The sequence below is a fragment of the Leptonotus elevatus genome, chromosome 8, assembly GCF_054856555.1.
Source record: "Leptonotus elevatus isolate MCC_2025b chromosome 8, RoL_Lele_1.0, whole genome shotgun sequence".
Lineage (NCBI taxonomy): Eukaryota > Metazoa > Chordata > Actinopteri > Syngnathiformes > Syngnathidae > Leptonotus > Leptonotus elevatus.
The window spans coordinates 1,117,045-1,136,765 of NC_141246.1; the positions used below are offsets into that span (position 1 = coordinate 1,117,045).

Genomic DNA, 19,721 nt, shown 5'->3' on the forward strand with positions numbered 1-19,721 from the left:
TTTGAATAACTTCAAAATGGCGTGATTAATAAGAGAGATGAATAAAAAAGGAAGGTGCTACGGACGAGTCGAGTCGAAACGACGTAGGTCGCGTTCGACGACGTAACTCGACCACCTTTAGTTGAAGTGCTGCCACATCAAGAAAAAAAAAAAAGGTCAGTAACACGTTTATTTTTTCAGACAAAAATACTTTATTTTTTCCCCGGTAAAGAGAAAATTCTCTTGCCTTGCTGACAGTCACAGCGACTTTCGGCAAGGTAAACGTTTTTTCCTCAAACATAAATAAACTTAGAAAAGAAAACAAGATGAACAGATTAGCACGAGTTCAATATCACATTATAACGTGATGAATTTCACCTTTTTAACGCAAGAGGTGACTTCTTTTTTTTTCACAAGGAGTGAAAAAACGTTTGGGTCAAGTTCTTCACATCTGTGTTGCATGTTGTCCACCGTTTATATTCCATTTGAATATTTGTCAAGAAAAACAAGGAGCCTCATTCAAGTCCGGGGAGCGACACATCATGTTTGAACTTCTTTTTTTTTTTGCGACAGTCCATCTGCCGGTGGACAACATCTGTCGCTCCTCCCAGCATGCCGAGTGTTGGGCGGAGGGCCTTTTGTGAGTGGCGCCATTGTGTGCTTGTCCATTGTGTATGTGTGTGTAATAATGATTTACAGACATTTGGGGGGTCTTCCAAGCACGTTGCGAACCAGAAACTGGCACACAAAAAAAAATATATATTTTTTATACTTCATGCAACACGTTATGAAGTAAATGCACTGCCGATTTTGTGTATTTCAGTTGACTAAGATTTGTGAAGTGTTATTGAGGTGAAGGATCGTCGGACTGCTTACTGGTTTCCACGTCATGCTACACAGATGTGAAGCACATTTCAGAAGTGGATGTACAAGGTAACCCCCCCCCCCCCCCCAAAAAAAAAATGTCATGATTTTACTTTCCTGTCAATCTTCATTTTCAATTCTTTTATTCTCCGTCGGATCCAAAGATTTGGTTTTGTCGAGCCCCCATCCGGCCTGTTTTCCATGTCTCCTTCCTCTAACACAGCTGAATCAAATGAGCATCTTATTAGCAATCTCTGCAGAAGCCTTATAGCAATCATGATATGATTCAGGTGTGTTGGAGGAGGGAGACTGGGTGAGGGTCTTTCAAGCACGTTGCAAGCCCAAAAACTGGCTAAAATTCTTTTTCTTAAGTTTCTCCCAACTTGAGAGGCCCAAGCATTGTTGATGTGAAATGTAGCGGAGGGAGGGACATTGTCTTGCATGAATAGACCCCCCCCCCCCCAACACCCCACCCCGACGTTTCTGTCTCCAGGGAGACACTTTCAAGTCGGGGTGGCGGCCAACAGTGCTCCCATTCAAATGGCCGCCGCAGGGTTGGGGCGGGCGCGAAGACAACAGATGGACGCCACACCAGCGAGGACGGAGCATCTTTTTATTATTTGGAAAAATAGTCTTGGCTAATTCCTTCATTGACAAAGAGCAAAAGAATACAATGTACAGCACAATCCCTCTTAAATAACTTTTTTTTTTCCCCCCCCATTGACCTGAAGTGCCTTTGCAAATATCATTATCTGTTCAAAAAAAAAAAAAAAAAAAAAGCAATTTAAATAATCCTGACAAACAAGCACAAATATACAATACAAAATAAGATTAACACAAAATGCTTAAATTAACTTAAATTAAATCATAATTAAATCATAACTTTCTTGTTTTTTTCCCCCTCTATGTTACAAAAATCTGCGTGAGAAAGCCATTCGGAGGAAGTAGAGGACGACAATACTTTTTGTCACGGGCGGATTGGAGGGCAAAAAAACTTCAGTTCATCGAGTGGCCACGCTTTTTTTTCATTTTTTCTCTTTTTTTTTACAAAGAGGCCAGTATGGCCAAACATCCGCCGTTTGATGCGGTTCCTGGGTTTGAGAAAAAAGGCCTGGGTGCAAATGTTGCAAAAAAACAACAACAAACAAAAAATCCTATCTTGGCGCCTTTAAAAAAAAAAAAAAATCCTAATAATTCTCCCGCCGTCCATTTCATCTTCGTCTTCATTTGTAACCCCCGATGGCCGACAAAGAGGCAAAACAGAAAGCTAAGTGGCCGTTTACGTTTAACCGTAAACTTGACATTTTTGTGTTCCCCTTACGCGACCCCGCCAGTTCCTATCCGGCAGGCCGCCGACGTTTCCAGTCGAGAACCAGCTCAGTCTGAATATCAGTCAAAGGTCTCAGCAGCAGCAGCGAGCGAGCGTCGAGCAGCGTCTCATCCAGGAGCGGAAAAAGTCTCCCATACAGCAAAATGAGCCAGGCCCGTCGCCGGCCCCTTTACACCTGCAACGCATACCGTATGCCCGTTAGGAATCGCCACTTCGCACCCGAGTTGCATGGAGTCCATCGCAAAGGCTGGCGGACGGAATTGGGAAATGGGAGTCGATTCGAACTCCCTCAATCGATTCGATTTCCATTCATAAGGCTCTGCTTCGATTCGATTCACTTCCGATATTGATTATTATTATTATTATTATTATTAAATGTCAAGACCATGATTAAAAACTCCACAAATATTCAATTCCAAAGTAAATTTGGCGCAGGCACGACCTGGTCAAATGATTTTGTTTATTAATGAAAGTAACACGAACATTAAACTTTAGCAAAGATGAGATGAAAATATTTTCAGAATCTAATTTAATAACTAAATTGTCTTTAAGTGCAATAAGTCATGTCTTTCATAAATGTAAGAAAATACGTTTAATTTATGTGAACAGTCAATGTCAAGAAATCAGTTAGATAAAAAAAAAAGGATTTTCTTAAGAAATTATGGGGGAAAGAAGAGATTTATAAAATAATCGATTCATGGATTTATGAATCGCAATAGAACTTGAAAAGGAAAATCGATTCGATACTGATTACTGTATTATTATTATTTTTTTATAAACCCAGCCCTTCAGTCCAATGGAATTGACGTCCCACGCGTCTTTTGACTCCACGCAGCACAGATGTGAAGCATTTGTCGGAAACATCTGGAACGGGATGGCCGTTAACAGCTGTTGGTGGGCTTCATGCAACACAGATATGAAGCAAATGTGCAACTATTTCTTCGTTTCATTGTTGTAGCACTTTAAAACGGCATGGGCTCCAAGATGGAACCCTGCGGAACACCCCTATTTACAACAGTGGGGAAGAGCGGGAACTCGGGAGCAGCCGAGGCTAACACGGAATGTGACGTGAACGAGTTGTCGTCGTGCTCAGTCGTTTCCGCGCTGCTGCCGACGTCAGCTTCACATCTGTGTTGCACGCAGTCAAACCTGAAGCTCCTTCGAAGACGGTCAACAACTCACCTCGGTTGCAATTATACATTCGTCCTTCTCCTCCGACATGACAAACACGGATTTGTACTTGTTGTCCGCACATGCAGACGTTTCTGGGCTACTTTTTCCCGACGAATCGCTGCAGAGAGAGAAAGAGACAGAAAATATTTTAGCGTTAGCCGCGACTGTGGTCATGTCAGGTTTGACGGTTTCCTGCTCAAATATTTGAATTTGATCCGATAAATTCCGGAGTATAGAAAACAGAAATGACTGAATACTGTAAGGTAATTTTCCATACGACCGACCGACAGTCTTCTGGAAATTGCCCAATTCATATCATCTGTCTGGAATCTATTTTTAAACTGAGAATTGTGATTATTAGTATAGTAGATAAGGCGTAGAATTATGACGCTTCATATAATTAGGAACCCCTGGTCACATGGTTAAAAATGGGCGTTCCTCTGTAAGAATGGAAAAGTATACATTTATTTATTTGCTATCTTTCCATTTCCGGAAAAAACACGGAAAAGGGAAACCACTGTACGGGAAACTATTTTTTCCAAGTGCCGTAAAAGTTGATACTGGACTTTTGTCGGTCCTGACAGATGTTGGATTGAATTTCAAATTCTGATGCCTGGATGGCATCTTGGGCATCTGCACTTGTTAGTTTTAGGTGTTTTTTTTCTTTCTGCTTCAAATTTAGAACCAAAGAAGCCTTTTGGATTAAAAGTGAAATGTCTTCAATTGCCTCCATTTAACTTTTGCGCTTTATCATGACCAGATGTTTGGCCCAGATGTTTGCGCTTGGCGTCTTCCCTACCATTTTAAGCGTTTGCTGTGTTTCTCCTCAAACTCAAAGGAGTCCAGCGATTGGCACTTGTCCTCGCAGGCCGCCTCCAACATGGCGTCTTTGGCCGCCTGCTCGTAGTTGGCCTCGCGCACCAGGTTGAAGTCTGCGGGCGTCGGTCTGCTGTGGCAGCTCCGCCGTCCCGGCGACGCCCCCTCGTCGGGGTCCCCCCCGCTGCACAAGTCCATCTTTTTGTTGATGTTTTTCACACCCGGGGTCGGCGCTGTCGCGCCGTCCCGCTCGCCGCGTTGGCAGTTATTGGTCAGGTTGTTGATGGTCTCGCCCTCGCCGCCCACTTCCCCGAGACCATCGCGTTGGACTTTGGAGCGGAAGAATCCGACGAGCACGGCGCACCCCGCCAGAAGCAGGAGCACCAGAGCCACCCCGGACCCGACCGCCATCCAGGGCACCTCGGAGCCCCGGATGGCGGCGTGCTCAGGTAGCAGGAACTGGCAGTTGCGTCCGCCGTAACCCGGGACACAGGCGCAGACGTAGCGGTTGTTCCTCTCGTGGCAGGTGGCGCCGTTGTGGCACGGGTTGTGCTCGCAGCGGCTGATGGGCGAGCTGCAGTTCCGCCCCGTGTACCCCGGCGGGCAGGTGCAGGCATAGCCGTGGACGCCGTCCTGGCAGGTGCCGCCGTTCTGGCAGGGGTACGAGGAGCACTCGTCGCCGGTGTGGTCGCAATTCATGCCCGTGAAGCCGTCCGGGCACTGACACAGGTACGAGTTGACCAGATCTACGCAACGAGCACCTAAGAACACAAACGGAAGGGTCAGGACCGGTTCCGAAAAGGGAGCGGCGTGGCTTGCCGCCGGGTGCCGCAAGATGCCCGCCCACTTCCTGAGTCCTGCCGTCGGAATGGTGAATTGAGGCCGTCACTCGAAAAACAGTTGGGGCAAAAATGGACCGATCCTCTTACTTGGGTCAATTTGACCCAACTTTGAGTCAAAAATTGGGTCATTTTGTAAAAAAACAAGAAAGAACTCAAAATTGGGTCAGATTATCAAAAATTTGGTCATTTTGTAAAAAAAAACTCAAAAAAACTCAAAATTGGGTCAGATTATCAAAAGTTTGGTCATTTTGTAAAAAAAAACAAGAAAAAACTCAAAATTGGGTCAGATTATCAAAAGTTTGGTCATTTTGTAAAAAAACAAGAAAAAACTCAAAATTGGGTCAGATTATCAAAAGTTTGGTCATTTTGTAAAAAAACAAGAAAAAACTCAAAATTGGGTCAGATTATCAAAAGTTTGGTCATTTTGTAAAAAAACAAGAAAAAACTCAAAATTGGGTCAGATTATCAAAAGTTTGGTCATTTTGTAAAAAAAAACAAAAAAACTCAAAATTGGGTCAGATTATCAAAAGTTTGGTCATTTTGTAAAAAACAAACAAGAAAAAACTCAAAATTGGGTCAGATTATCAAAATTTTGGTCATTTTGTAAAAAAAAAAAAAGTTGTGTTGTGTTCATTTTCTATATATATATATATATAAAGAAAGAACAATTTGACCCAATTTGACCTGGGTTGTTTTGTACCCAAAAAATTATTATTATTATACAAATCAACCCAGAAAGTTGGGTGATCGTCTGTTTGAGTCCATTTGACCCAACTTTCTGGGTTGTTTTATACAAAATGACAAACATTTTGACCCAAACTTTTTGCAATGTTTTTTCCTTTCTCAAAATAATCCTACTTTTGACTCAAAGTTGGCCATAAAGTGGATCGGTCCATTTTTGATCCATAATCGAGTTACTTTTCGAGCCAATTGCTTTCCGAGCGTTGAACCGTCGACGCCCAAAATGCGCTTGCGCTCACCGTTTGAGCAGGGAGCGGACGTGCAGTGGTCGATCTTCTTCTCGCAGGTGAAGCCGGCGTACCCGGTGCGGCACTGGCAGAAGTAGCCGCCGTCGGGGTTGTCGCTGCAGCGGCCGCCGTTGGAACACGGCGCGTCGGCGCACGTCGTGGCGCTCAGCTCGCAGTTGTTGCCGTAGAAACCGCGAGGGCACTCGCACCTGTACGTGTTCTCCAAGTCCTGACGGGACGGCAAGGGTACGGGCGGCGTCATCGGCTGGCACCGCTCCGGAAATGGGCGAGTGTGTGCGCGCGTGTTTTTGGAGTGTCTGTTTGTGCGTGTGTTTAGTGTGTATTCGTGTGTGTGTGTGTGTGTGTGTACTCGTGATTTTGTGGTGTTTTGTTCGGGTCTGACCAATGAACGGTTGGGCCGATTGAATTTGCCAAGATCTCTTTTTCTTTTTTATAGCTAGCAAAACATTTGTTTCCTACCCCAACAACAAAGGGTTGGACGCAAAGAAGCAAAATAATATTTTGCTCTCTTGCATAAAAAAAATCCATTCAAGGACGGCACAAAACCGCGGAACAAGAAACCGACATGATTTGCCAGAACTCGGTCATCATTGGTCAAATGTTCTGCCGCTAATTTACATCTTGATTGTTGTGAGCCGTAAAGACTAAAAAAATGAGGTTATTTCCTTCATTATACGTTTTTCAGATGAATCACTGATCTGAATTTTATTCTACCAAATATGGTCATCGGCCTTAAAAAAAATAAAAATAAAAATCCATATTTGTCCGATCCAAATTCCGTACATGTGTTTTGCGCGTGTTTTTGTGTGCATGTGTTTGCGCGCGCGTGACTCACGGTGCAGCTCCCCCCGTTGCGGCAGGGGTTCCCGGCGCATCCGTTGACTTGGATCTCGCAGCTGGCGCCGGAGAATCCGGGCCTGCAGGAACAGGTGTAGCTGCCCTGGCCCGTGTTGCTACAAGTGGCGCCATTCATGCACGGCTTGTGGTGCGTGCAGTAGTTCAGATCTGGACACATGACACGCACGCATGCGGATTAGGCCCGCGGCGTGGTTGCAGGTCCCACTGGGCGACAACTGGCTCCCCCCCCCCCCCCCCCCCGCCCGGAAAGGCCGCAGCTGGAACGTTAGCGAGCGAGCGTCAAGTTCATGTTGCGAGCGCACGAGACTTTTGTTTCACGACTTTTCTTCCAGCTTTTCAATCGGCTTTACAGATTACCGATACTCTCGAAGGCACGGGTGTCAAACTCGAGAGCCCCGGGGCCGGATCGGGCCCCCCCCCCCCCCCCCGCGTCAGTTTACGCGGCCCGTGAAATCACTTTTCAGTTGGTGCATTCGTAAACATTCCGTCGTCGAAGAGCGCAAGCCAATTTCAACACTTGATTGGTCGAGAATGTGTAAATAAACACCCGCGTCTGCGACTCATAGAATCGATTTGTGGAAGAAATAGGAAATTTGCCAAATTGTGACGGAGGAGCTTCTGGCCGGCAGGAGCCTAAACACATGGTGTATTTTATACTTAAATTTTATGAGGAAAGATGAAGGGCCACATTGAGACTCCAAGTGACGGGTGTGAAAGTCTGGCCCTCGAGGGCCCGAGTCCTGCAGTTTTTTATTTAGAGGTTTTCCTCATCTAACACACCTGATTCAAATGATCATCTCATCAGCGAGCTCTGTAGGAGTTTGAAAACGATCCTGGTGGTGGAAACAGGTGTGCTGGAGGAGGGAAACATTTAAAAAAAACGCAGGACACCAGCCCACATTGGTTTTTTTAGGTTTCCCTTATCCAACACAGCTGATTCAAATGATCATCTTATCAGCAAGCTCTGTATGAGCCTGAAAACAAGCCTGATTAATGGATCAGGTGTGCTGGAGGAGGGAAACCTAAAAAAAAATGCAGGACACCAGCCCACATAGTTTTTTTAGGTTTCCCTTATCCAACACAGCTGATTCAAATGATCATCTCATCAGCGAGCTCTGTAGGAGCCTGAAAACGATCCTGGTGGTTGAATCAGGTGTGCTGGAGGAGGGAAACATTAAAAAAAAATGCAGGACACCAGCCCACATTGTTTTTTTTAGGTTTCCCTTATCCAACACAGCTGATTCAAATGATCATCTTATCAGCCAGCTCTGTATGAGCCTGAAAACAAACCTGATTAATGGATCAGGTGTGCTGGAGGAGGGAAACCTAAAAAAAGCCAATGTGATTATAAGCTAATCACTGTTTACAACATTAAATCTATTTTTTTTATATTGGAAAATCCTGTGAATAATATTCAAGTTTTTGCCCAAAAAAGAAAAAATCAAGGGGGTGGGGCATATTATACAGCGACCTTAAGAAACAAAAATTGTAAAGTTCATTGTGCGTTACTGTTACTGGATTTTACGGTAGTTGCAGTTCCAGCAGAATTCCACAGGGGGCAGTGTTGAGATGCGAAACTAAATCCCCGATAAAGCATCGCGATGTTGTGTTCCAGGCTTTCGAAAACGCGGGCCTTTGGCCAGGTGCGGTGCCCACCTTGGTTGCAGAAGAGCCCCCCCCAGCCCTCCTGACAGTTGCACTGCCAGGGCTGCTGGCAGGTGCCGTGCAGGCAGCCCGGGTAGCGGATGCACTCGTCGCAGTAGCGCCCCTTGAAGCCCACCCGGCACCTGTGGAGGACCAATCAGAGGACGGCGGTAAGAACGCGTCATTGGCCACGCCCCCCCCCCCGCCCGCCCGCCGCTGAGGCAGAACCTACTTGCACTCGCTGGGTTTCTCGCAGAAGCCGTGCTCGTCGTCGCAGCCTGGCAGGCAGATTGCTAAAAGAAAGAAAGAAAGAAAATAATTGATTTTTGTATTTGTTCATTTTTGATTTCAGACTTGGGGGGGGAAGGGGGCGGGGCTTTTATTCTGCTTATGTGTGTATTTGTTTTTGTGCATTTGTTAGCATGTGTGTTGGTCTGTGCTTTTGTGTGTGTAATTGTGTGTATTGGACTGCATGTGTGTTTGTTAGTTTTGTGTGTGAGTGTGTGTCTGATTGTTTGTGTATTTCTTGTGTTGTGTTGACTATGTCTGTGTGTTGTTTCTTAGTGTGTTCATATCTGTGTGTTTGTGTTCACATATGTGTGTGTACGTGTGTCTGAGTGTGTTCATGTGTTTTTGTGGATTTCTTTGTGTGTGCGCGATGGGATTGCATGTCCGTGTGTTAGTGTGGCTTTATTTGTGATTGTGTATGTTTGTGTCTGTTAGTGCGTTTTTGTGTGTTTATGTCTGTGTGTGTCGGTTTGTGTAGTTTTGTTTGTTAGCATGTGTTTTTGTTAGAATAAGATTGCGTTTGTGTGTTGGTGTGCGTGTATGTGCGCCCCCCCCCCCATCCTCATCCTCCTTGAACCCGCCCCCCAGCCTCTAGCTTTTTTTTTCCCCCTTCTTCTTAGCTGCGGTTCGAAACTCTTCTATTCATCCTAAAAACACGCGCACACACTAATAGATAAGAGTGGACAGCTGGCGAGTGTGTTGCCAGCGTGCGACAGCTGCCCCATTGTCTGAGAGCTGCCGGCAGCTGCCCACTTCAAACAATGACGCCCCCCCCCCTGCTCCCCCCCCCCCAAACCACTACCAGCAGTGGCAGCCAATCACAAGGCATGCATGTCAATTTATGGCACGCGTGACATTATTCACCCCAAAACTTTCCTTGGAATAAATCAAGTGTGTGCGCGCGTGTGTCACATAAGGGCGGGGGGCGCTTGGTGGTGGGGGTGGGGATGCTCAAGGGGGTGTTTACTCCCCAAAAAGTTCCCTTCTAACGGCACATCCTGCTCCCAATAATAACTTTTAAAGCACTTTTTGTTGTTGCCGGTCACGTGTAACAACAACTGGCCGCTGGCAAAGTCACTCAGAATTCTCTGAATGGGATTTTTATTTTGCTACAATTTTGCCCCCCCCCCCCCCCCCCCCCCCACACACACACCCTCCCAATCTGGATTGTAACGTGTAAATGAAAAACTCCCCAATTTAGACATCCAAGTTGCTGAAATAATGAACAATGAGTGTCATGGAAAAAATATACATTAATTTTCCACTTTTTTTCCTTAATTTCTGTTAATTTGTTTTTCATTTTTATATTATTTCTCCCCCCCCCCTCATTTATAATCCCCCCCCTTTATCTTTAGCCTTTTCGTGTTTATTCTCACTTTTTTTGTATAATTTGATCTGTAGGAGCATTTTTTCCGGGGGAGCTAGAATGTAGTGTAATTGCACATCCACTACAGTAGATGGCAGCGGCACTCATTTATTTTTAAATGTACTATTTATTTATTTATTTTACTTTTAAGCACATTGATGCACTTCAAATCTTTTCAGTGACAGGCTAAAATATGTTAATGAAGTTATTCTTCAACTTAGAACAATTTTATAGACAAATGATACTGTGGCAAACTGGAGGGGGGGGGGGGGCGGCAGCTGCACACTGTTAATTGTTAATTGTTTTTGATAATCGGAATCATTTCGAGTTATTTTTTTATTGTGTTCCTCAACAGTAAATATTCTCCGATTGCTGTCGTCCTTCATGAAAGTGGACTGAATTGTCTTTGTTTTGATCCAAAATGAAAACAATTGCTTTTACTTTGGAAGACAACAATCGACATTTTTGCCTATTTTCCTCACGTTACGGACTAAACCAATAACGGAATCGTAATTAGTTTGTGTTTGTGCACTGTGGATTTGAACTAATGCCCTGTTTTATTTATTTATTACTTTTTACCCGAATAATCGAAATGAATCAACAGATTAATCGATGACTGAAATAAACATTATTGCGGTCGTTTTCTTCCATTTGGGGCGTTAAAAGAAAACGCGTGGCCGTGCGTGCGTGCGTGCGTGCGTGCGTGCGTACTCACGCTCGGTGCAGTATTGCCCCTTCCAGCCGGCGTCGCACACGATCTCGCCGCGCTCGCCGCACGTGAAGTGTCCGAAGGCGTCGTCCCTGGGCCGGCAGAAGACGGAGCAGCCGTCGCCGTAGTAGTGCTCGTCGCACACGAAGCGGTACGCGTACTTGAGCTCCGTGCGGCCGGCCGTGTGCAGGTCCTGCGACCAGTCCTCGCCCACCGTCAAGTGGCGCTGGGTGCTCATGGTGCCGATCACGCGCTCCGGGTTCTCTGGAGGAGGCGGGGAAACGACTTTTGCGGTTTTGCTTGTCCATGTTTACTCATTGGGAGCTTGTCAAACACCACTGGCGCTATGCGGGCTCCCTCTAGTGGCGAGCGACAGAATCGCAGCCCAAGAGCGATTCAATTGTTGTTACCTGTCGACAGGTCATCTTTGGAGTCGGTGTGCAGTGCCTCGATAATGAGCGAGAAGGTCCCCTGGGGAGACAAACGGCTTGGTCAGCGGTGGCACACAAACACACGAACATCCCGCCGCAAGCCCGTCCTCCCTTCGGCTCCGTCCACCCGCTTGCCAGGTCAACACGAACTCAACTTGACCCGGGTCGATGCATAACGAGGACATTTGGAACAAAATAAGCAGTTTTTTGTGGAAAATACTGTGAATTCGGATTGTTTATGAAGGCAACATCAAACAACCCGATGGATGGATAGATGGCAGGAAGATCATTTAAGGACATGGGGGGGGAGAGAAACGAGAGAGGGGGAGAAAGAATCTTTGGAGAAAAAACTGTTCTTTCTGGATGTTTCTGAAGGCAACACCAGACCAAGCGAGGAGGACGACGTATACATTTCAGGACATTTTGGACAAAATCCATTGAGCCGTTCTTTATAGACAAAACTGTGATTTCTGATTTTGACAAAGGCAACACCACCAGACTGCGCGCAACATTTGAAACGGATTTACTTTGCGAGGAGCTCGGCCCCTGCACGTACACGCCACACGTGCCCCCAGCACGCCCCCCCACTCACCCCCCCCCCCCCCCCCATTCCCCTTCCTTACCGGCCAAGTGAAGCCGAAGTTGATCCTGATGGGGTTGCTGAAGGAGCTCTCGGGGATGGCGTCGGGCACCTGGAACGAGTTGGAGCCCAGCACGGGCGTGACCGCGCCGCCGTACGTGCACGGCGGCTCGGGCGACGCGTTGGGCTGGTAGTGCTTCAGGCACACCCGGAAGAAGGTCTGACAGGCGCACTGCTGTGCGGACGACGACGAGGAGGAGGAGGAAGAGGAGGAGGAGGAAGAGGAGGAAGGGGCCCCCGCGGCCCTGCCGCCGCAGCAATTCCTGTTGCCCTGCGCGCCTTTCTTGTTGAGGAACTCCTGCAGGCGCAGCTCGAACACGCCCGAGCACAAGCCCTGCGCGCGTGAGCGAAATGTGTTTTTTTTTAGCGACTTTTTCCCCCCCCCCAAATTCTCATTTGGAGGACTTGATCCCAAGTGCGACTTACCTGACACAGCAAGGCGACCAGCACCGCGACGCCCAGCAGCATCTTCAATAAATACATGATAAATAAATACAAATAAAAAAAAGAAAGAATTCAAACGGGCCCGGCGAGAAGATGCATGGAGCGGCTCATAAAGCGCCACCGCGCATGCGCGTCCCGGAGAGGAAAAATAAAAAAAAAGTACCGCGAGGCGGTTAATCCCAAAACTTTCAGCCGAGATGAAAGGTTGAAAATTCTAACTAAAAATAAATAAATAAATTACTAATCATTTATATTTATATATATATATTTAAAAAAACGTGTTCCAGTGTCGTTATAATCCCAAACAAAGATGTCCTTCTGCTTTCCTTGACGAAAAGTCCAACATGTTTTCCTTTCTTGTCTGTCCTCGTCTTCGTCGTCTTCTTTTCTTCGCGGCAGTCCGGCGCAGGCCGCCTGCAGCCGGTTATATACATGCTATGCTAATATCATGCAAATGAGCCCTCCTCCTCCTCTTCCTCCTCCTCCTCTTCTTCCTCCTCCTCCTCTTCCTTTGCACCCCCAAATCTGGCCCTCGTGCGCGCTCCCCACTTCACACCAGGAGCCTCTTCGTCCTCCCAGCATTTTTGGTCGGACGATAGGAAATATAAGAAACTTTTAAAAGGGGGGGACGTTTTGCGACGTCCAAATAGTTGGCACGTCACGTGACTCTTGTTTCCTTTTTTTTGCTGCAGCGTGGCTGCGCGGTCAAAAGTGTGAAACGTGCGACTCGAACCCATGTCTAATTGTAAAGAACTTGTGTTGTTGATGAGATCTTCTTACATTTGGCATATGTAACTGTTTTTAGTGTCCTTTTTGTTGTCTTTAAACTTCTCCTCCACCTTCAACGGCAACGCAATGAAAAGAAGATGAAAGTTATGGAAATATTAGTTTTCCTTTGAAGAGCTTGTGGTCGTTGATGACGACAACTTCCAAATTGACCAAATAGTTGACGCATGTTTTTTTTTTCCTTTTATAACTTTCAAACTTGGAGTTCTTTTCTGCCTCATGTTTACATGATGAAAATGAAAATGGATGTTGAGGGGGAACAATTATTGATGTTATTTTATGAACTTCTTAAACAGCGAGCTATGATTTTTTTTCTTCTTTGTGGCCTTAAAGTTCTCCTCGTCCGACTCCAGCAACAAAATGGCTGCATGATGAAAGATGTCCCAAAACAAGATTTTAAAACACGGAACTTTTTTGGATTGGACTTCGTGTTGTAAGATCTTCCAAATTCTAATTTCTTCTTCTTCTCCGGGAACAGCAGGACTGCGCGATGAAAGTTATGGAACGAACTTTTTGTAACTTTTCAGGAGTTTGTGTCGTTGATGAGATCTTTCAAACTTCCAAAGTATAGTTGTCCCCTTTTTGGTTTCCTTTTGTAGCCTTCAAACTTTTCAACAACAACATGGCTGCATGATAACAGACGTAAAATCATAATCACAACTTTTTTTATTCTTAAGTTTATGGAGTTTTGTGGCGAGATCTGCCAAACTTCTCTTTTTTTTCATTTTGCTGACTTATCGACTTTGCGACGATTTTTAGACGAAATATTTCCACATGCAAAACTTTTTTTGTTTCGTTTTTGTCTTCGTGGACTTGATGAGAACTTCCAAAACCTGAACGGGCTGACACGGAACTCGCTGTTTTGGTTTCCTTTTGTTGCCTTCAAACTTCCCCAAAGAAGTTTTATTGCCTCAACAGGGAAGCTCGCGTCCGCATCGCGCACACGCTTGGCACACAAAACGCGAGCTTGCCTAATTGTTTTCATCCCCTCATCTTCCTCTCCCTCCTCCTCATCTTCCTCCTATTTGATGTAAAACATTCCAATCCTTGGCGAAGTTGGGAGCGAAACGAACGCCTGCTTGCAACCAACATGTGTGTGCGTGTGCGTGCGTGCGTGCGTGCGTGTGTGTGTGAGGCTCGCGTGGCCAACATGAGGGGGACTTTGCACCATTGTGTGTGCGCAAGCCAAGGAGGAGACGCCCCCCCCCCCCCACCCTACACACCCGTCCCCTACTTGGACCCTAACCCCCCTCCCCCTCAGCTGTATGCTAATTCAGCTCGCACCTGCTCTTCTCTCAACAACAGCATGCGCGCGCTTGGCCCAGGCAGGCGCCCCCCCTAACCCCCCCCCCCCCCCCTCCAACAGCCACCCATCCCTTAACACACACGTGCACCCCCCCTCACACAGCACGCGCATGCACACATCTGGCGCGTGCGCGTGGGTGCGGGAGGGGGGGGAGTGTTATTGAGTCCCTGCCGGTGCGGTGTGAGCGTCCCTTGTGACGTCAGCCCCAACGCCCCTTGTTTGTTTGTTTGTTTGTTGGTGGTGACGTCACGTTGGCGCGTCCTCATCCGGGTCGTGGCTAGGCAAAAACGCTCCATATTGGCGCTCTTCTATACTTCCGGTTCCTCTCCAAGCTCTTGTATGCGTGATAACGACTGTACTAAGAAAGTTTGTTTTTTGAGGGTGCGAGAGTAAGTTAGTGCGCGTGTAAATTCGTGCGCGTGATTATGTGTGTGAAAGTGTTGAGCGGGGATGCCGGCTAAACAGCACTTGTGGGTGTTCAGTGAAGGACCACGTCGACACGCCTTAAGACGCGGACCGACCCATGCACGCCATCTGCCACTGCAGCCCCCCCCCCCCCCACTACGTTTATGCCCCCCTACCGCAGCCCCCTGACTCAATCTCGTCTCTCTACGCTCCAATGTCCGGCGCGGTTCTGCCGCGACTGCAAGCATGTTAAGGAGCTGTAACGGTATGGGCCCTCAGGGGCCATATGGCGAGGGGGTGGGAAGGGCTGGGTGGGGGGGGGGGGGCTATCCCCGAAGAGGAGACACCACATGGTCACTCGTGGGAACGTAAACACGGCGCCCATCACACGATATCGATCATACGGGAGAAGGGAGGAGGATTATCAATAACGCGCGTGCTTTATGACGCGCTGCTGATGTTTGACAATCGATGTCACGCTTCCTAATAATGCGCATGCGCGCGAGCTGACAGGACGCTTCGGCCTTCCTTTTTTTTTTTGTTCTTTTCCACGCGGCCCGGTTCTTGCGTGTCAGTGGACCACCACGTCTTGCTCCGCATGTGAATATTCATGAAGAAAGTTCGGTGTCGCAGAAAGCATTATACCGCGGTGGTAATAAAAAGGAGGGGGGGCGGGGGGGGCGTGGTCTGTGCGAGGCCACTCGCGAGCCGATGTTTAGGAAAGCGTGCCAAGCAAGCTCCAACTACATACACAATTATTATTTTTAGCAAAACCTCTTGATGTGACGTCATTGTAGCGCGGGAATGCGGGAGATGCTTTTTGGTCAGTCCACAATTATACTGAAGTGTATTTTTTCAGATAACTACTTTTTACTTTTACTTGCATTTTTTTTTATTGCTTTACTTCTGGCATTTGAAAACAGATATCTGTCATTTTGATTCCTTCGTGAAAGTCAAACAACAGCAACTTCATCAAAAATAGACTCACAACTTCTTTAGACGTCGGCAGATGACAACTTGACCGAAGATTAATTTTGTTTTATGTTCGTAAAATGGATTTTACAAAACAGATTTATTTTCAAATGGATTTCATGCAATAATAAACTTTGTAAAATGGGTTTCGTAAAATAGATTTTTGTAAAATAGACTTTGTAAAATGGGTTTCGTAAAATAGATTTTTGTAAAATAGACTTTTGTAAAATAGACTTTGTAAAATGGGTTTCGTAAAATAGATTTTTGTAAAATAGACTTTTGTAAAATAGACTTTTGTAAAATAGACTTTGAAAAATGGATTTCATGGAATGAATTATGTAAAAAAAAAAAAATAATAAAGCTTCCGTAAAATGTTTTTTGTGAAATCGACAGTTTTGGTGAAGTGGATGCGAATCGTACGTGAAGGAAACCATTTGGGCTCAATCGGAGGACGCCGGCGTCAATTGAGGAAGTTCCGCCCTCCTCGTCTGTGTTGACTCTCCGTCTCTATCCTAACCGCGAGCATCTGCCTTGACTCGAACAGATGTACACACCTGCCCCCCCCCCCCCTCCCACTAAAAACAAAACAAAAAAAACCAGCCTTTCAAGCCTCCATGGGAGCCTGGCGGGGCCACAATGGAGGAGTTGCGGTAACCAAATACGGCCTATCCCCCCAGGATAGGACGGGCCCTCTGTGTGTGGGGGGGGGGGGGGGGGGGCTGCGGGATATGGTGGGATATTGAGTGGCTTCCCCAAACAATCTGCTGTACCACTGCTCATTTTAGATGTGGTGGAGTGGGCGGGGCCAAGTTGAGCAACCATGAGGCGGGCGGGCGTCCAGAGGTGTCATCAGCTTTCCATTATTTGGAATTGGGAATGACTCAATGTGTGTGTATTGAAGTATTTATAGAATAGAGCAACACATGAAATCATTGTCTTCAACACTTCTGGACTTCTGTTGATGTGCTGATTTTGTCCTCAAAAGATTAGAAATTACAATTGATACCCAGCCCTAATATTCATTGTTCAAATTGATCAACTTGATTGTTTTTTAGTAAATAATCACTAAGAATTTGATGGCTGCAACATGTAAAAAAAAAAAAAAAAAAGGCTGAGAAAGTTGAGGAATGCTCATCAAACACCTGTTTGGAACATCCCACAGGTGAACAAGCTCATTAGCAATAATTCTACTATATTGATAAAGTACAATTTCGCCTCATCGGCGTTTCTAATGAAGAACGTTTCTTCTGATTCTTCTCGCGTCCCGTCTGGCGAGATCTCGCAATTCTCATGAAATGTCGCGAGAGGTTCGTTCACGGAAGATGAACGTTACGACGTCTCTCTCGCCTCATCGGGGCGGGATCGGACATTTGCTGTTGTGCATGTCGCTCGATCGATCGTTCATCGGGACGAACGGCCATTTCGCACGCGACGATAATTCATTTCTAAACCTTATAAACTCACAAATGTTTTTTTTTATTTATAAAGTCACAAATTTAAGAGTTTTTGTCTCACTAAAGTGAAATAAAAACTCGTAAATGTGACTTTATAAAAAAAAAAAAAACTCATACATTTGCGAGTTTATAAGGTGGCAAATTTACGAGTTATTTTTTCTCTCGCGAATTTGCAAATGTCCGAGTATTTTTCTGCCCCGCCCTTAATCACTGGCCCCCGGGAAAAGAAAAAAAAACTTGTGGCAAATTTGCGAGTTTTATTTTCGGAGTTTTACCACCCCTGACATTTTTTTTTATACGTGGCCCTAATACGGCGGCGTACAAAAACGACCTCCGAAGAGCGTTAAAAACTTTTCTGTGATATGATTTCAGTTGTTTCTTTTTTTGTTGTTAATTGCAACGTGATCGTGAGGCCCGGCGACCAAAAACTCCGCCACTGGGGATAAGTGGCCGTCGGGATCCCGATTGGAGGCCCCAAGGCCGATCGGGGGCGGCAGGTGCTCCTTGGACCATGTGGATGAAAGAAAGGCCGGGAAGGGGGGGGGGGGGGTCGTCGGAAGACCAGGTTACACATGAAAAGCCGCCTTTTTGTTCCAGAAGAAGAGGTTCGACAGCCCATCGCTGGGGCAGCGGTGCTTAATGGCGCCATAATAGCCCCCCGTTCCTATCTCTCAGCTGCCACTGCGAGACAGAGGATCCACACGCACCTGTTGTCCCACCCGGCCCCGGCCCCGCCCCCCCTCCACCACCGCCGCCCCCGCCCCATTGTGTCCAGCCCGCCTTAGCGCGCTACACCTCAGGAATGCTCCTCGTCCCTGGAGAGAGCTTATCCACGGTGGGAAGAGGGTAGGGGGCTGAGAGGAAGGAGCCTCGGGGGTGGGTGGGGGGGGGGGAGGGTGCCGGTCTCTCCGGGGGCCAGTCCATCCAGATCCAGAGAGCCCTGTCCTAAATCACTGGCCCCCGGGGGAAGGCTCTCTATTGTGACGAGATGGCCCTTGCAAGCTGGGCCGCCAGCTGCCACTGCTGCAGCGTCATGTGCCACGCAACACCCCCCCGCCCCCCCCCAGTGCCCCCCCCCCCCAATACACACACACTTCCTCCCACCACTTTCAGCCCCATCACAATGCTCCACAGCATTAAAAAAGAAGTTGATGAAGCAACACTTTTTTGGGAAGAAGAATTTTGCTAATGACAAACTCTAATGAGGGTTACTGTGACCCCCCCCGCCCGGGTTACTGTGACCCCCCCCCGCCCCCCCCCCCCATTGCACCCCCCTATTAACATTTGCATTTTGCAAGTCCTGAAGTAAAATTTTGTGACACACAAGCAACAGCTTTGGTAGCAATTTCAACATGCAGGCACTTTGTGTGGGTCAAAGTTTTCATGCTCTTCATTTATTATAAAAACACATGAAATATTTCATTTTTATTATTATTTACTATTACAGTCTCTCCAATAGGACATCTTATCATTTAGGGGCACATGCATCTAAAATCTTAAGCTGAAGTTATGAGGCTAACAATTAGCTAGCTAAACAAAACAAGCGAGCTCGCCGCGCAAATAAAATTGAAATGAAAATCGGAAAAATTGGTTGAAAAAAATAAATAAATATTTTCTTTCAGTTCATAACGCAAGATATCCAAATATGACCACAACATACCAGTTGCTAAGAAGCGTAACTTTTGACGTACAAAATCTAATAGCTGCTCTTTAAAAATGTCAATGAAAAATAAAAGTCCCAAATTGTTTTTGTTTTTGTTTGTGTTTTTTCATAAAATAAGCGTTATCAGACAAACGTATTGTCAATAATTCATGTCATCCATCAACAAATACGATCAGCTGAGGTTCAAACTAAGCAGAAAAAACAGATTGGATACAAAATGCAGATGTGATGAAAAAGCTACGAGGCGGCGGCGAACATAAACAAAAGCAGCACAAATATTATACGCAGCAGAACAACTTTGAAGGAATATTTGACTCGTGGAGCCATTTTCAATTCGCACCTTGAAAATGAAAACATTCCACTTGCTGTCGACTGAAGGCGACGTCACCTGTGATGAGGAAGCGGGTAACGACCAATCACGGCTCACCTGTTTTTCTGGGTTTGGCCAGCAAACTGAGCCGTGATTGGTCGTTACCCGTTTCCTCAGCACAGGTGACGTCATCTTGGTGGAAAAATTAGTTTTTTAAAGATATAAAAAATTTGTTTATGAAAAATAATGACGTTATCACATTAAATTACAAATTATGATCTCTTGACTGTTAAAAAAACGGTCATTTTCAAATCAGTCTAATTCATCAGCCCAAGCAAAACCGCAATTGGCGTTTTTGAAAATGTATTTATTCCCCCCCCCCCCCCCCCACCAAAACACACGCACCAAGCAGCGTTGTCTGTGCTTCCCCCTCGCACCCTCCATTGTGCCGC

At 46.3% G+C, this 19,721-nt stretch overlaps 2 protein-coding genes across 3 annotated transcripts in view; one reads left to right on the plus strand and one right to left on the minus strand.

Moving 5' to 3' along the window:
• Positions 1 to 1,442: 1,442 nt before the first annotated feature.
• On the minus strand, positions 1,443 to 12,772 carry dla (deltaA). 2 transcript variants are annotated; one of them, XM_086083929.1, is made up of 11 exons: positions 12,356 to 12,772; positions 11,913 to 12,263; positions 11,269 to 11,329; positions 10,865 to 11,122; positions 8,728 to 8,788; positions 8,508 to 8,638; positions 6,829 to 6,998; positions 5,985 to 6,201; positions 4,146 to 4,923; positions 3,356 to 3,464; positions 1,443 to 2,348 (listed from the first exon to the last, which is right to left on the minus strand). In XM_086083929.1, exons 1-11 carry the CDS (start codon positions 12,410 to 12,412, stop codon positions 2,343 to 2,345), a joined length of 2,199 nt encoding a protein of 732 aa, XP_085940055.1. In that variant the 5' UTR covers positions 12,413 to 12,772; the 3' UTR covers positions 1,443 to 2,342. The 2 variants fall into 2 exon arrangements, with proteins under 2 accessions (XP_085940055.1, XP_085940054.1); XM_086083928.1 differs by having other exon boundaries at positions 1,443 to 3,464.
• LOC147169147 (rho-related GTP-binding protein RhoU) overlaps positions 2,869 to 19,721 on the plus strand; it is a 28,789-nt gene continuing 11,936 nt past the window's right edge. The window contains exons 1-3 of the mRNA XM_086083936.1: positions 2,869 to 4,611; positions 4,689 to 4,891; positions 8,467 to 8,665. The gene's annotated coding sequence lies outside the window, so the exon portion shown is untranslated. The remainder of the gene's footprint in view (positions 4,612 to 4,688; positions 4,892 to 8,466; positions 8,666 to 19,721) is intronic.